The sequence below is a fragment of the Lissotriton helveticus genome, chromosome 4_2 (genome assembly GCF_964261635.1).
Source record: "Lissotriton helveticus chromosome 4_2, aLisHel1.1, whole genome shotgun sequence".
In the NCBI taxonomy this organism is placed as follows: domain Eukaryota; kingdom Metazoa; phylum Chordata; class Amphibia; order Caudata; family Salamandridae; genus Lissotriton; species Lissotriton helveticus.
In genome coordinates this window covers 112,615,933-112,632,972 of record NC_136064.1, presented here as the reverse complement: position 1 = coordinate 112,632,972, position 17,040 = coordinate 112,615,933, and the positions used below count along the sequence as shown (strand labels likewise).

The 17,040-nt window shown below is 47.6% G+C and overlaps 1 protein-coding gene across 4 annotated transcripts in view; it reads right to left on the bottom strand.

Moving 5' to 3' along the window:
• OGT (O-linked N-acetylglucosamine (GlcNAc) transferase) overlaps nt 1-17,040 on the bottom strand; it is a 399,845-nt gene that overhangs the window by 350,966 nt on the left and 31,839 nt on the right. For 2 of the 4 annotated variants that reach the window (XM_078640248.1, XM_078640247.1), the window contains exon 2: nt 5,676-5,826. In XM_078640248.1, coding sequence (XP_078496374.1) covers nt 5,676-5,826 — 151 coding nt within the window. Of the gene's footprint in view, nt 1-5,675; nt 5,857-17,040 lie in introns of all 4 variants that reach the window. The other 2 variants (XM_078640246.1, XM_078640249.1) reach the window with 1 other exon arrangement.

Here is a 17,040-nt window from a genome sequence, read left to right as displayed (position 1 = left end):
AATATCTGGGCTGTCCAGCACGAAGCAGAGAAATCAGGATGTAGGAAACACTGCAGCATCGGCACCGGGTCCACATGATCCCATAGAATCAAACACCCAGCTGGAGATCCCAGCACAGCAGCCGGAGAAGTTTCAACCATTACAATTCGGGAAGACGACACCGCGTCACAAAATGGCGGAGCAGCCATGGCGGAGATCCGCGACTCCAAGTCTCGGCATTTCAAGGACAGGTCGATCCCCAGAGCAGCCAGGGCAGACAAGACAGCACTCCGAGTAGGGGCCGCCCGAATCAAACGAGGGCTGGAGAGAATAAATGCAGCAACTTCCCTGTCTCCAGGAGAAAGACTCTCCGAGGGGCCATCCGCCATCTTAAGCACAGCGCCCGCCGCCATCATCGTGGGCGCCTCCAAGTCCACCAGGAGCACCGGCGGCCCCAGGGCACACAACCGATCCGCGGCGGATGGCGCTCGGCGGAGAAAGGAGAGTCACCAGAAGAACGGGCGTGCTCCCCACAACACTCGGGGGGGAGCCCAGCACCGGACCCCGGGCGGGACAAGCAACAGGAGTGGGCTACCCACTTGAGGGGTGCCGGACAGCGCGGCTTCTATTCTTCGGGCCGGCAGGCAATCGGACATACGGGGTGGTCCACCCGCGGGGGTGGGCCGCTACAGGGCTTCCGGCCCGCGGCTCTCAGGCTCCCAGCATCGGGTCTCTCCACCGGTTCCGGACCGCCGGTACTCCGAACATCTCCGGGCAAGCACAGCACTCGAGGCCCCGGCGTCAGGGCCGGGAAGGCCAGCAAGGCAACAAGGGCAGAACGCCGAAATGACTGCACGCCAGAGCCCCGGACAAGGATGGTAAGTGAAGGCTCTTCCTTGGTGACCAAATTCGGAACACCCCGAACAGGATGAAATACAGGATAGGTGGCGGGGAGGAAGAAATCACGGAGCGAGGCAGTTATGCGACTGTTCCGATCGCCATCTTGGCTCCTCCCCCCGTCTGATACATTGTTGATCCTCATGTATAGTGCTCCGATACCTTTGGGTCTAGCCAACCTCACTTTCCCTCCTCCCCTCCCTTAGCCCTGTTCATTTGACCTGCCCTCTTCTTCCTCCTGATTTATGGCGATCCTCCATCTACCGGTGTGCGCCTGTGTGGCCCGTCCTGTCCGCTACCCCTCCTGCCTTCCCCTCCCCCCCACTACTTTCTCGGTCCTCTCTCTCCTCCCCGAATGTATTGCTGACTGTTTGATATAATGTTTTCTTGTTTGATCTTTTCCTATATATTGTTGAACCACATTCTTGCACTTCCTTTTGTCTCTCCTGCAGTATCCTACCGCATCCGCCCTCCATTTATGTCTCTCCTTCCCTCCTCTCTTAATGTATTGAGACTGAACTAATTTGTCTGACGCCCGATGGAGCTACTTAGTTTAGCTATAGGGGAGATGGGCCGTGGATTCCCTCCTTGGTCGTCACCTACCCAGTCGGTCTTTAGATAGACTTCTTTTCGTCTCTCCTCATTGTCTCGTCCCTAGCTCCTATCTCCTCTTCCCCAAATTCTCTCCCCTTGCCTGCTACTCTGCCTACCCCCTGTCCTTTGTGCCCTTTGACTAAGCACTCCTTCTCCCCTTGTTGGGGAAAGATCCAATATTTATACTCTGGAGTCTCAGCGAACCCGCTGAGCGAGTCCACTGCGCCAAGGGAGCCACTCACTTGAGGTATGGTATAGCACCCCTTGCCAAAGCACTCCCTCTCCCCTTTCTGGGGAAGGATCCAGTATGTAGGTCTTGGAGTCTCAGAGACCCATCTGAGAGAGTCCACTGCGCAAAGGGAGCCTCTCGCAACAGAGATAGGGAAGTGATACCACTTCCCCTGGGATCACAGCTTACTGGACTTTGGACGTTTTGCCTTGACTCATCTACCGGTTTGTCTACCAGTCACCCTTCCCCTCCTCTTCCCATGCTGTGTCTCTCACCCTAACCTCCTCTTTCCCACCTTCATTATCTGTCTACTTCCCCTGCTCCAACCCCCCTCCCCTGAATCTCTCACCTTGCCTGCTTCTCCCCTTACGTATTTGTGCTTATTGTTTATCTCGACCTTACCAGTAACTATGTGGCCATGCTCTAAGAACTATGTAACCTTCGTTATGATGTAACCTGTAACTATGATCTGACACACATGTAAAGCGCTCTGATACCTCCGGGTCTAGCCAGCGCTATATAAAACTCTTGAAAATAAAAATAAAAAAATAAAACAAAAAACCCGTTTCCAACTGTGAAGCAAGAACGGACACACCGTCGACGGCAATATAGTCGATGTCGACGTGCTCGTCTTCGTCGACGATGGCGTCGTCGACGGGAGCGTCTTTTTCGTAGACGATGAGGATGTCGTCGACGGTAAAGTAATCTTTGTCGACGCGGATGCCGTCGATGGTAGGACTATCTTCGTCGACGGCAAGATATTCGTCGACGCTTGTGTCGACGACTGAGTACTCGTCGACGGTACCTTCAGGATCCTCGTCGACGGTGGGGCGTTCGACGATTGATGGTACCATCTTTGTCGACGAGATGGGTCGAACTTGTACCTGAACCAACGTCGACAGTGAGGAGGCTGAAGACATCACCATAGCTGGTTTTGGTGAGGAGAAAGTCACCGTAGATGTTGAGGAGGTGACAACATGGAGATGGCGACGGTGAAGCTGTCTTTGACGCTGAAGTGGTCAAAGGTGTAGTCTGAGGCAAAATTTTATGAGAAGCTGCTTTGGAAGATGTAGATTTTCCAGTTTTCCTTGAGGGTGTATCAGGACCAGATTTAACAGGTGGAGAAACCTTTTTTGAAGTAGAAGGCACGCCAGAATACTGAGAGGATTGGGCTTTCTTCAACACCTTTGCCCCAGGAGAAGTTAACTCAACCTCAGCTTTCCTCTTCCTAGAGGATATAGAAGGCCCCGAGGCAATGCTCCCTTCCTCAGAAACGGGGTTATCCTGGTCCTTTATCTTCTGGAGCCAAAGGAGAAGACGACCCTCTCTGTCCCTGAGGGTTTTCTGAGGAAAGGTTCTGCAAATTTTATACTCCTTCACCTCTTGATCTGGATACAGACAATATATCTATTTTTTGTAAGGATCCTCCTTAAAAAGCCTTAGCTTTCCATAGGAATCACAAGCCCTAAAAAGGGATTTAGAAGTAGACATCTTTAGAAGGTAAAAACCAACCAAAGTAAGAAGAAAACTAAGCAGAGCTCAGGGAGACTACCTTCACACGACATGCGGTAGAAAATCTGAGAGCCTGAGCCTCTGAGGAGAACATTCTGGTGGGTGCTGTCGCCTGTTTGGCTGCAGTTTGGACTAACAAAATGACTAGGATAGTCATGAGTGTGGAAGTTCTGTACACTGTAGCTTAGGGCTACTTTACTTCCTGGTTTGTTATTACCAAGGTTTTGGTTTTTCTATAGGCATATTAATGCTTTTTTATGTACCGTGGACTCCCACTCCGACGACGGGGAATGATTCAGGCATGTGAATCTATGAAAGACTCCCCAATACTGGAGAAGACCTCTTTCTCCGCTGCTGACACTTCCATTTCTTCCTGTTCAATTTCTTCTATGAAGATATCGGGAGTCTCTTTGATGTTTTGTGGCTGCATTTCTTTCCGTCGAGACCTGTGGTCTTGGAAGGTCTTCCTTGTACCCCGGAGACAGGTACGAGTTAGACTTTGTGAAGGTTGGTGCATGGATATCTAGAGTGGCACAGAGGGCAGAATTGGAATGGGGTCCATTCCATCTGTAGATTTACTCTATGTTGATCTCTCAAGTGAAAGTGAAAGAATGGGCTAGGCCATAAGGCCACACTTGGAGTTTAGTGTATCCAAATGTGATGGTTTTCTGATTTTCAACACGCAGAGAATGGGAAAACAGATTTGAAACATTATCAATGAGGGTACATCGGGTTGCGAAGCGAAAGAATTCCAACACACAGTCTCGGCCTGGAGCGCCCCAAACCAAGTCTGAACCCAATGGCGAAAATAAAATCTAACAATGGAGTTGATGCCCATGCGTACTATCACCGAAAGGAGTCGCCTGGACTGGAAAAGACTTCTTGAAGAAAAACTTGATAACATCCAGACCAAACACTTGATGGCAGGAGTATGCAAACCTTGTGAATCTACAGCACACGACTCAAACATATTCTTTGTCTCAAAAAGCACACTTTACTATAGTGATACCTGGTACTGAATAGATCTACAAATGTCCTAATGGAAGAGCAGGATGAGAATGCCATCCCTCACAGTGAAGTTAACCAGGTAAAAAATGACAAAGTGTAAAGAGGGCTGACAAAGCTTACAGAATTATATTTGACATATATCATCTCAACAGTAATGTGTCACTATTGTTAATGCCCGCAAGTGGAGAAAATGTGATTGGGTAAAGTGGTTAGTGAAGCTTAAGTATGGGTCAGGCACACAAGTTGAAGACACTTGATCTAAGAGACTGTGAATCATTTCAAATGAAACGAACTAGTACATATTTGCAAGTTTTACTTTTAATCCGCGCCCATCAACCCAGACAAGAACTAATGCATGGGATGCTTTAAGTGGTATTAAATATGGGCATAATATTTGCAGTCTCCCTTTCCTCTTGAGTTGTCGTTCCTGGTGACTGGATCCCGAATGCAGACCTTCCCCCTCACCAACTCAAAACTGGACTGATTCCAACCTGCCTTTGGCTCCCAGAGAAGCAGTTTGAAGACCTCCTTACACCAGCTGCAAGGTGTGATATTAGGCAAGACATTTTGAACAGTTCTCCATGCATTGGTGTCAGATTGTCAATCGTTTTTGTTCTGACCCTTACAGCACGAGGCATGGGATCAGCCCCTTTACCCATTGGCTTAGCTTTGGAATGGCAGCATTCTGCTTTTGTGAAGACACAAAAAGTACCCCCCTTGCACAGCGTTACAAAAATGATTCCCAAACATTGGCAAAACCAAAAGTTGGCAACCAACCCTAGACCAGATAGCTTTCCCAATGCTTGTATTGTTATTGCATACCTCGTTAATACAAATCAAGAAATCCTCAACACGCTTCACTAATTTAGTCAGGTCATCCTATTGCAACCCAAAATCAACAAGCTCACTAAAATACATAGTCAGGTATTCCTGAAATTCCATACACAGCCTCTAATGGATTCCCAAAATGTACCCAGAGTGACTACATCATAAAAATGTCCTAGTACTTTAGAAGACTTTTGCAGGCTCGCACTGCACTTCTAGCATTCCCATAGCTCCTTGTGTAGCAACAGAACACAATGCATCAGAAAACCCCTGTAGATCAGCCTTCTTCCAAATGTGTCCAGGCTGCATGCCCTGTAAATATGATTTCGCTCACACCAGTCACAGCATTACACTGCAAGCACTGGTCTGACTGCCCTGTACTCTCTGCACTGTATTATCTTTATCAGGTTGTAGATAATGTGCTTCCCTTCCAAGATAAAACCAAGTAAACCATGTCAATAACAAAAGGATGGCAAGAGGATTATTCATGGTGTCTTCAAACACCGCCGTATGGCAGAAAGTGAAACGGACAAGGATCAAAATTTCTCCCCACCCACAGCCATGACGCCCAAGTCAAAACAAAAACAACAAGATAATTCAGGCTCCCACGAGACCACCACTAGGAACCTACCTGTCCAGCCGTCGGCATTGGAAGTGGATGGACGAGAGCAGCAGCAGGACACCCGTGTTGTCTGGCTCCTGCCTCCACAGTTGCATGCAGTGTCTCTCCGCTGCTTCAAAGTCCCCCGCCTGATATTCGCGATGAGCCAATTCCGCTAAGCCTTGGAAGGAAAGCATACGTTTCGTTGGTTCTGGAGAAAATCACCAAAACATTCAGGGGGAAAACAAAATGTTAGAAAATAGGGAAAAAGGATGAAGTAAATAAAAATGTATGAAAAGCTTGAAACAAAAGTAAAATGCAACAGTGTCTGGCATTTTAAACTCCTACATTTACTTTACTCGAAAGCAGGCCTCTGCTTCTTCCCTGGTGCCTCTGCTAGCAGGGTTCTCGCACAGCATGGCGCCCTGGCTAGCGGAGTTCTCCCACAGCATGGCGCCCTGGCTAGCGGAGTTCCCCCACAGCATGGCGCCCTGGCTAGCGGAGTTCCCCCACAGCATGGCGCCCTGGCTAGCGGAGTTCCCCCACAGCATGGCGCCCTGGCTAGCGGAGTTGCCCCACAGCATGGCACCCTGGCTAGGGGAGCAGCCCTGGCTAGCGGAGCAGCCCCACAGCATGGCACCCTGGCTAGGGGAGCAGCCCCATGGCACCCTGGCTAGCGGAGCAGCACCCCAGCATTGCGTCCTAGCCAGCTGATCAGCACCACAAGCTGAGCAGCACCACAGCATGGTATCCTAGCCAGCTGAGCAGCACCACAAGCTGAGCAGCACCACAGCATGGTATCCTAGCCAGCTGAGCAGCACCACAAGCTGAGCAGCACCACAGCATGGTATCCTAGCCAGCTGAGCAGCACCACAAGCTGAGCAGCACCACAGCATGGTATCCTAGCCAGCTGAGCAGCACCACAAGCTGAGCAGCACCACAGCATGGTATCCTAGCCAGCTGAGCAGCACCACAAGCTGAGCAGCACCACAGCATGGTATCCTAGCCAGCTGAGCAGCACCACAAGCTGAGCAGCACCACAGCATGGTATCCTAGCCAGCTGAGCAGCACCGCAAGCTGAGCAGCACCCCAGCATTGCGTCCTAGCCAGCTGAGCAGCACCACAAGCTGAGCAGCACCACAACATGGTATCCTAGCTAGCTGAGCAGCACAACAGCATGCCAGAGATAAATTAATCTCCAGCGGGCAGTGAGGGGAGTAGGTGACATGGTCAGAATACCGGAGCTATTCTTGTAAATGTAGTGTTCTGGAAAACTACTCAGCACACCACAGACAACATGAAATTCCTAATGGAAGAAAACTATGTTCCTGCCATGTCAATGAAAACGGTCTCAATGCTTTATCAGGCACAGTTGACAGCTTTCATTTCCCTTGCACATATGTACATCAATAAATAGCCTAGGGCTTCAGACTGGGGCACTTTTCAGAATGGAGACCAAAAATACCCAAAAAATACCCTTTGCTTCAAGGAACATTTAGATCACCCTAGACGACAAACACCCCCTGGAGGTGAGGACAGATTTCTCTTTTAGAGGTTTTGCTGAGGGTACATAGTGTACAGCCAGCAGCGCAGGACGGCTGTAATTAAGAATGAGTGGTGTCTGACAAGGAAGTTAGAACTTTCTTTCATTATGAAATTACAACAAAAATAAATATCTGGAGCTGTGTATCCTTCCTGAAAGAAAAATTCCAAGATGCATTTGCAACTTCAGTATTTCACTGGTTAAACAAACCCCCAGTAAAATATAGAGTCTGGGGGAACTATTCGATTACACTAAGACCTTTGATATTCAAACATTCCATGAGCTAATATTGCAGGACCTAAGCTGGGTTCAATGCCTCATACAGAGAGTGCTCAGAGGCGGCAGCCAGGGCCAGGGAAGAGCCAGAGGTTCCTAGAGCTCAACTCGCAATCTACACCCTGGGTATCTCGAAGAGCAACTCAAACCCTGTGCTACGCACTCCATGAAAATCTAAAATGCGCATTCACTGAGGTTTTACAAAAAATTCAAGCTCCAAACAAAAGTGAAATGTAAAAGCAAAGGGATTAAAGATGAAGAAATAGAAGAAATAAAGAGATGCACATTGGGGTAACACACAGGATCCCAAAGAAAAGGGAATACACAGTTATGATCAAGAGCACAACAGGTCTTGCAGCTGTTCAGTGGTCACAACCACCTCCATGGCCCACTACACACGGTCCTGGAAGCTCCAACTGTTTCTCTTTCTTGCCAGGATTTTGCAGTTTACTGTAAACTTTTTGTGAGAAACATGTAGACTGAAAAGACGAATCAAAAATGTTATCTACAGAAAAAAATAGAATGAAAAGCTGTGGCTATAAAAAAATAAGAGTGCCATGCTTTCTAGCAGAAGTGCACTGGGTGCAGGGCATGTCCGGCTAAAGTAGAGAGGGATTTAGGATTAACAGAAGAGTAGAGTAAGGAGTTGGTTGGGTTCAGAAACCATAAGTAGAACTAAGGGGCTTTTAGCTTTTGGGGTTCAAGGAAGGGTGCGTGAAGGGACATTAAGGGCCTTTTGGGGTTCAGGGAAGAGAAGAATTAAGGGTTACTGGTACTAAAGGGCTGGTAGGATTTAGGGATTGGTAGCATACTTGAGTAGGTAGGGGACTTTAGGGTCCAGGGAAGGGTAGCAGTAAGGTTTAGTAACTGTATAATTATAGTTCGGGGAAGCACAGCATTAAACATAGCTCAGGGTGTCAAGGTTTGAGGGAAGGGACGTGTTGAGGAGTAACAAGGTGTCATCAACATACAGTTAGATAAATTAAAGAACAAATGAATAACACTTATTAAAACTCAGCACTTGGGGAAAATCGCACAGGTAAAGGAAAGGGTACAACATTACCTTGACAATTTCAATTTAACTTTAATGTATCAGACAATTTAAAAGGCAACTATAATACATACAACTGATTTAGCAACTTCACAAGAGCAGGGATGAGCAAGGAGTATCCACTCGGCAGAGAATACAACCAGTTTGTTTTTTTAAATGTACTGAACTTCAAAAGTGATGGCTCAAAAGCATGAACATCGGAATCTACTTGCATTTTTAGGCAGCTGCCACTGAAAAAGATGTTTAGATCAAGAGAGTCAACTCTGCGATCCAGAGGAGAAGGAGAAAATGCCCCGATCTCAGCAGGCAACTGGGTTTGTACCACAAAAATGGATGAGGTAGAGAGGTCTACACATCCACATTTTAGAAGGGACTAGCTACACCTAGCTCCATCCCTTCCACATCATAGAAAGGACGGCCTGCGCACAACCTCTTCCGCATCATAGAAAGGACGGCCTGCGCACAACCTCTTCCGCATCATAGAAAGGACGGCCTGCGTACAACCTCTTCCACAACATAGAAAGGACGGCCTGCCCACAACCTCTTCCGCATCTTAGAATGACACCTGCACACAACCTCCTCCACATCTTAGAAAGTACAGCCTGCACACAACTTCCTCCACATCTTAGAAAGGACGGCCTGCGCACAACCTCCTCCAGATCTAAGGAAGAACAGCCTGCGCACAACCTCTTCCACATCTAAGGAAGGACGGCCTGCGCACAACCTCTTCCACATCTAAGGAAGGACGGCCTGCACACAACCTCTTCCACATCTAAGGAAGGACGGACAGCGCACAACCTCTTCCACATCTAAGGAAGGACGGACAGCGCACAACCTCTTCCACATCTAAGGAAGGACGGACAGCGCACAACCTCTTCCACATCTAAGGAAGGACTGCCAGCGCACAACCTCTTCCACATCTAAGGAAGGACGGCCAGCGCACAACCTCTTCCACATCGAAGGAAGGACGGCCAGAGCACAACCTCTTCCACATCGAAGGAAGGACGGCCAGAGCACAACCTCTTCCACATCGAAGGAAGGACGGCCAGAGCACAACCTCTTCCACATCGAAGGAAGGACGGCCAGAGCACAACCTCTTCCACTTCCGGATCCGAACATCTACATAGAGAAATTATTTCTAAAAACTGGGCATAAATAGTCAGTACTCTGCTCAGAAGGCAAGGGGCTGTGACTAGCTATATATGTGGTTATCGCAGTCTCCAGTCCTCATCAGCACAACGCCTTATAACTGGCCCCACACCAGTTGCTCACCTTAGCCCCTTCGCTGCTAGGCCTCCCCCTCCCGTGCTAAGCTTTTTTTGGGCTATATGGGGTAGTTCAAGCTTAGGCCCCTGTAACTTTCTCCACTTAAGGTATCCATGCCAAATTTGTGTCCTTTTCTCCCAACATCTTGATTCAATACCCAGGCTTTGTAGATTCCTCTGGAGGGGACCCAGAAATTAGCCAAAATACAGCGATTTTTTTTTTTATTGAAAAAAAGTGCTGCAGAAGAAAGTGTTTTTTCCCTGCAAATGGTATCAACAAAGGTTTTGAGGTGCTGAAATCACATTGCCTGCATCTGAGGGAGCAAAGGCCCTTGCCCAAGGGGCCGCTCCCCCCACCCTGGTGTCCAGTGGGTGGATCCCTTCTTGGGGGATCACCCTCCTAAGACGATCCACAAGCAGGGATCCACTAGGGAAGGATACCATTGGAAAGGGGAGATTCTCCCCTTTCCAACGATACCTCTCACTTGTAATTCGGTGCTGGGGGGAGGGGCTGAGATACTGAAACAATGAAACTGAAACTAGGTTTCCGCTTCAATGTAATGACATCACGCCATGCACGAGATCATCATTACATTGAAGAAAAAAAATAACAGACTTGGCAGGTTGGGAAAGCTCCTCACCTCCAGAGGCAAAAATAAAACAAGCATTTACAATGCAATAGGTCTCGCAGCATTAAAGTTTGAGCTATTGGCATTGTATATTACAATGTGTTGCATTAATTTGTTATCAAACTCTGAATTGTTTTATAAAGATTGATTGCAAACTGTCAAATGTTGCTGAATAGTAAGCAACGTTGTGAATAATATTGTTTGCTAGTCATCCTTGGGTACCAGATTACTTCACTTGAGGCAGAGGTATTATCTTTAGACTACAGGTGCCGGTGCCGCTTGAGCTAGAAACAGGGCCAGCCACTCACTACTCTGCACTCTGCACTCACTACTCACTCTGCACTCACTACTCACTCTGCACTCACTACTCACTCTGCACTCACTACTCACTCTGCACTCACTCTGCACTCACTCGGCACTCACTCGGCACTCACTCGGCACTCACTCGGCACTCACTACTCACTCGGCACTCACTACTCACTCGGCACTCACTACTCACTCGGCACTCACTACTCACTCTGCACTCACTCTGCACTCACTACTCTGCACACTCACTCTGCACTCACTACTCACTAACTACTGTTTAGTTCCATCTTTAGTGCCCTTTAGTATTCGGTGGTTCCGTGCAACAAGGGTAAGAACACCGCCTTCATTCTTTGAGTCAGGCTAGCCTTAAAACTTCAAGAGCCTGAGCTCCTAACATATCTTCACTAAAGGGTCGGGTCTGGTATATCACAAGCTGAGGGGTCTGTTTTCTAGAGGTACGCGTGGTGGCTTGGGTACGATTTGCGATGGGCAACGTTTTATTAACTTACGAGAGTAGCGTCACCAAGCTTTAAAATGTAAATACCCCCAGGGCGAGACGTTTCTACTCCTTCACGCCGACAACTCTTTGGTACCCCGGGGGTGTCAACTAGAGTTCAATACTGTTTTTCGTGAGAAGTCCTGCCTCCTCGTGCTTCTGTCAGTCAGGCCCTCGAGCGCGCTCTCGTTTCTCCTCCCTCCTCTCCTTACCTCCTTCCGCAAGCTCGGCCCCTGCCTCCCACCGCTTTCCTCGGCAAGCCACTCGGTGACGCCCCCCTGCAGTCGGTGGAAGCGCACTGCAGCTGCCCCACTCCCCTCGATGTGAGCCTCCCGGCGGAGCTCGCTCGCTCTCCCGGATACATTTCCGTGGAATCTGTTCCTTCTGCAGATCTGAGCGCGCATCCGGCTCGGCGCCGCTGCAAAGGTAAAGCCGCAGCCGGAGCTTGGGAGGGAGCTGAGCTGGTGTTCGGGGAGCAAGGATAGACGAGGGATTGCCCCAGGGGTGGAGGCGGGAAAAGAGGACACACGCAATGTAAATAAATCCACTTACCGTCATCTGCAATTTCACGAAGCACTTGATGTGTGTATGCGCATGCGTGTGTGCTTCACAGGAGACAGCGCCTGGCCGCAGCGCTCGTTCGCGTGTCACTTTCAAATCGCCTCCAAGGCGATGCGCGCGGCCAGGACTGTCTCCTGGGAAGCACACATGCCGACAAAAGGGGCTAGCCGGAGACGCGCTTCGCGCGGCTAGCCGAGACCTAAAAAGGAAATCCCTATGCTATTTTGTGCACCCGTGTACATGATGAAAAGATTCCATCGTGAGCACAGCAGGACTGGTGCTCATAACGGAACCATTATGTCATGAGCACCGAAGAGGTTAATCACCACCCCCTCTCTCCCTTCCTAACCTCCCACTTTCCTATGTCTTCAAAATCACAACTTGGAATGAATAGGACAGCAATAGCTTTATCAACTACAGCTCCGATCACGCCTATTCATACAGAGATCCCCTCATTCCCAGCTCTTTCTATCTAGGATACGCCAATAGCCTATTCTACCACTAGAGGGCAACCCAAAAGCTTCACCCATCGCACCTTCAGGCCATTATCACAGCCCCCTCACCACCATTTGACGTTGGACAGCACCTGCTGCAGCCGATTACACACCTCATTCTACATCATCTCTGCAGCCATAGCAGTCTGCCACCCTCTCAGCGTCTGCTGCATCAGATAAAACGCCTCATTCTACATCATCTCTGCTGCCATAGCAGTCTGCTTCCCTCTCAGCATCTGCTGCATCAGATAAAACGCATCGTCTCTGCAGCCATAGCAGTCTGCCTCCTGTGAGAAGTGAGCACGCTATTGTGGACTGCCGAATTTGCAAACAATGGGAAGCATAAAAAATTGGGATGCGTGCACAACAAGGGAAGGAGCCGCCATGGCTGCCGGCGGTATTCCGAGATCCGTCGCAATGAAACCTTCCTAGAGTAGAACGCACCTTACCTGCATTCTACTTGCCGCCTTCCTGCTTGCACTTCCTTACAACAGGCTCCCTGGACAGGAACAAACAATTCAATCGCGGAGCTTTCACAGGTCGTGGGAGCTGCCATGTATATGATTTTGGTTCGTTTTCTTTGCTCTCGTTCTTGCTGCCTCTTGGATTAACTTGCTTGTGGCCAGACTTTTTTTTGGTCACTGCTGGACTTGGACCGCTCCTAGGATGGGAGCACTGTACTTTTTTTTTTTCCCTCCAACGCCACATTGTTATTTTTACGCACCTCACAGTAGTGCATTAGTGAGGAGCGGGCAGAGCAGCTCATTACTTTTCAGACATTCTTTTTAGCATGAGCATGATCACGACACCTCAGGATTACCAGTTTTGTTTACCTTATTGTACTCTCCTTAGATCTAATATTGAGTGTAAGAGACCATGCACAGTTGTGCACTCCAAGGACTGGGGTGACTCATCATACAGTCTCTTTGGAGTCCTGGTTCATTTTGAATGGTCTGTGACTTGGACTCCTGCATGCATTTCTCATTTCCAGCCAGCTCCCTACCTGAAGCCTCCCCTGAGACAGAGAGAGTAAAGTATGTCTGTGTAATGTTAGCTTTGTTAGTCTTATGGTAGTAATCTGTAATTTCTCCCTTATACAGGGTATGTCCTTATGCTGAGGAATTAGTCCATTGCAAGGAGCTTGCTCCATTGGAGAGTGTTGAAAGAGGCCATTCAAGTAGCGAACCGCTACTTTATTTTATCCACTTTCCCTTTCCCCCCGTGTGCTGCCTTCTCAGGGAAGAACCTATCGCTTTCTGGAGAGGGTATTACGGGGTGGAATCGAGACCTATACATGCCCCCTGCTGGATTTGTTCCTGAAGGTTAGTGGCTGTATGCTATTAACCTATCTGTGTTCTGCAAGGAGGTGGCCAACACGGACAACGGGAGGGGGCAGGAGCAAAGGCAACAGGGACAACGGGCAGCGCTCTGAGAGGAGCAGATCTTGGAACACAAGCAGGAAACTAAGAAAATAATCAGACAAAAGAAAAATAGTACAACGACAATATATGGCTGATCGTGAACTAATCCATGTAACAGGGTCAGTCTACAAGCGGGAGCCAAACAACCAAAGTACGGGACAAAGTAAAGCATTTACCTACCAAACCAAAGGAATTATGAAAGGCAGGCCAAGGAACGAATGAAAGTGATGGGCGTGGTGAAAGCCGGAAGATACAGCATTCTTTTAGGCACTGAGAAACCATGGGGCCATAACCTTGATGCTGAGCTGCATGTCCATTTGTGAGTTAGATTTAGCCTGTATTCTGTTGTACATGTTCTTTATTAGAGGTCCTGGTCAGCGCTTTGGCTTACACTACAGAAGAGATTGCAGATTTACTCGGATTTGAAGAAAAAGGACACATCTGTTTTTATTGATATGGAACCGCATGTACGTATTGTTGATGCTTATCACTTCACAGCACTTGCACTTAAGAGCATTGGACGCTACCTAATAGGGATCTCATAGCACTTGAGGCACAACAGCAGTGCTACATTTCCATTTGTTATATATACAGCACAAGGGAACCCAAAGGTGCAGTAAGCTAGGGACCTTGGGTAGTTACGTTTTAACAGAGACAGTGGTCCCTAAACAAAAACAATGGAATCAAATAAATATAGACTAGATAGTTCTATATCTTATGTCCAGCCGGACAGTTTTAATTCCCAATGGATAGAGTACAGGCAAGAATCAGTGTGATGCAAGTGGGACACCAGCCGATGCCCGACTAACACACTCAAGGGAAGACGAACAGGGGGATTTTAGGCAAGTTGTGGTGGTCTGATATCATTAATCATACACAGACAGTACACATACACATATGCAAGCATTAAATCGCAAAGTAGTTATGCATTTAGAGTATTCAGGTCGACGACGTTTCGAACCCATTTATAATACAAGGTTCATCCTCAGAACAACAATGGATTGCCTAATGGACGTTTATATATCTAAGACACACCGGAGAAATCAGTATAAGCTCTGCATTTGCAGAGTGCACAATGGCGACTTGCAATATCCAAGGAACAGTAGTTCCAAAGTTATGCCGGTGATGTGCGGGTATGAGATGGGCGCAGGTCCTCAATGTGGGTTCTTGCGAGTCGTGGCGAAACCTCACGATCCATTTGGGGCATCGTTCAACTATTTATTTGGGTAACGAGATGCAACCATGGATACTTTTTCTTGAATTTCTGTAAGGACATAAGTAGGGTTAGATGCATATGCACTCATTGCACATGAATATGAAATTGAAATATTATATGCATTTTTGACTTGATTGATCTTACTTGGATTCCTTTTTTATTTATTCCCTGTTGCAAATTATTTTTTTTATTTTATTTATTTAAGTTTTTTTTAACAAAGAAAATAAAGAGAATTTACACCATGACCAGGCGTTACAATTGCATGTTACACATTTCAACGTGTTGTCTAACAGGACAGCGAAAAAATAGAAAAATAGATTCCCCTCTGGCACATTTACATTTAGGTACCTAGTGGCTGACACCATTGCACTCCAATTCGACAACAGTCTTACTCCAGCAAGCCCTCTTTCAATGCCGCTGCGTAGTGTACATGGCACCATGGTACGCCCTCACCCACAGTCAAGCATCTCCCTGCGCTCTCTAGGGCACCTCCCTATTGTTTTTTTCCATGTCACTAGACTTTGCTCTTGCTTCCTTACTGAGAAGATATGATCAGAACCCCAATAGCTCTTGGGTTCTACGCGAGGGGGTGTAATTTATTGTATGTACCTGCTTGTGTATTGCTGTAAATCATATCTGTGTGCCACTCTTACTTTGAGCAATGGGGCCATCTCATAGCCACTCGCCATTTCGCTAAGAGGGGGACAATATCTATTAAGGGGCGTGCAGTTGTTTCTACGCTCTAGTCCCAACCCAGCAGTTAAAGAATTTTCTATAGCGCGAACATGACCCTTGGGTATCAGAGCGCTTCACATTACATGAGGTAGGTTAGAGACAAGTCGAACGTTCATAGTGATATGCCGTAGGTATTCATACAGCCATAGAAGGATACCAACAATAAAGGTTTATACAAAAACAATATATACAGTGACATGAGGTAGATTTATGATACAACTAAACATAAGGTGTACTGGTATGCGATAGATCTTAAGTGTCTTGCCTGTGCATTCTACAATCACAGTCCTGGGTCATGGATAGTGTAGTCCCGACCGGGGATATTCCTTGTTGATATTTCTCTTGTTGTTCTTTCTTGGTCACATCTATGTGACGGTGCTAGTGATAACTGTCTTGCCTATGGAAGGAACTCACTCATTAGGAAGATCTTAGTTTCCCTCTTAAAGGTCGCTGCGTTTGAAATTTTTCTAATGTTTGGAGGACGGGAGTTCCAGATTCTGGAGGCCGCTCCTGAGAAAGCTCCATCATATGTTTTCTTCTTCCAGAAGTAGGGTGGCCTCAAAACCAGCTCCTTGGCACTCCTGATCGGTCTGGTTCCGCCAGATAATTCAATTTTCTGAGCAAGGTATCTTGGTGTATTGTAGTGGAGCGCTTCGTGGGTAATGCATGCCATTTTTAGCTGAATTCTGGCTTTGTAGGTTAGCCAGTTTTAATGCTTTCAGGTTGGGGAGATCTGGTTGAATTTCCTCGATCCGATGGTAAGTCTTGCAGCTGCATTGAGGCATGCTTTTAGTGGTGCTGTTGAAATTTTTGGTAGACCTGCTAAAGTTGTACATCCATATTCAATCCTCGAGATAACTAGTGATTGGCTGCCAGTTTGAGATCCGCCTTAGAGATGAATGGTTTCAGTTTCACTTTTCAAATGTAGTTCAGGTGATAACGGGCACGTTTTGCCATTGATTTGATGTGGGCTTTCATGTCTAGGTTCTCATCTAGCGTGATACCTAGTGATTTCGCTGAGACATCTAGGGTAGAGGTGCAACTTAGCGCAGTGATGTGGCTCTTAATCTGCACTTCTAATGGTTCCAAACTCTTGGAATAGTTCTTACCAGAATTCCTGTAAGCCAAGGCACTGCCAGACTAGATGAGGAAATCCTGCTAACTCACTCCCACATCTCTGGCACTTCGAGTCCTCCCGCAGCCCTCATCTGCACTGCCTTTCAGGTGTATAATAGGCTTTGTGTAGGAATTTATAACGGATGAGCCTATGTCTCCAGTTTATAGAGACAGTTTTTGTCCGGGCACAGCAGTATTGCCACCCTGTGTCACTTAATGGGGTACCTAGATACTTCTGCCAGTCTAATCTAACTTTCAATGCTCCCGCCAGACAGGTTTCCTGCAT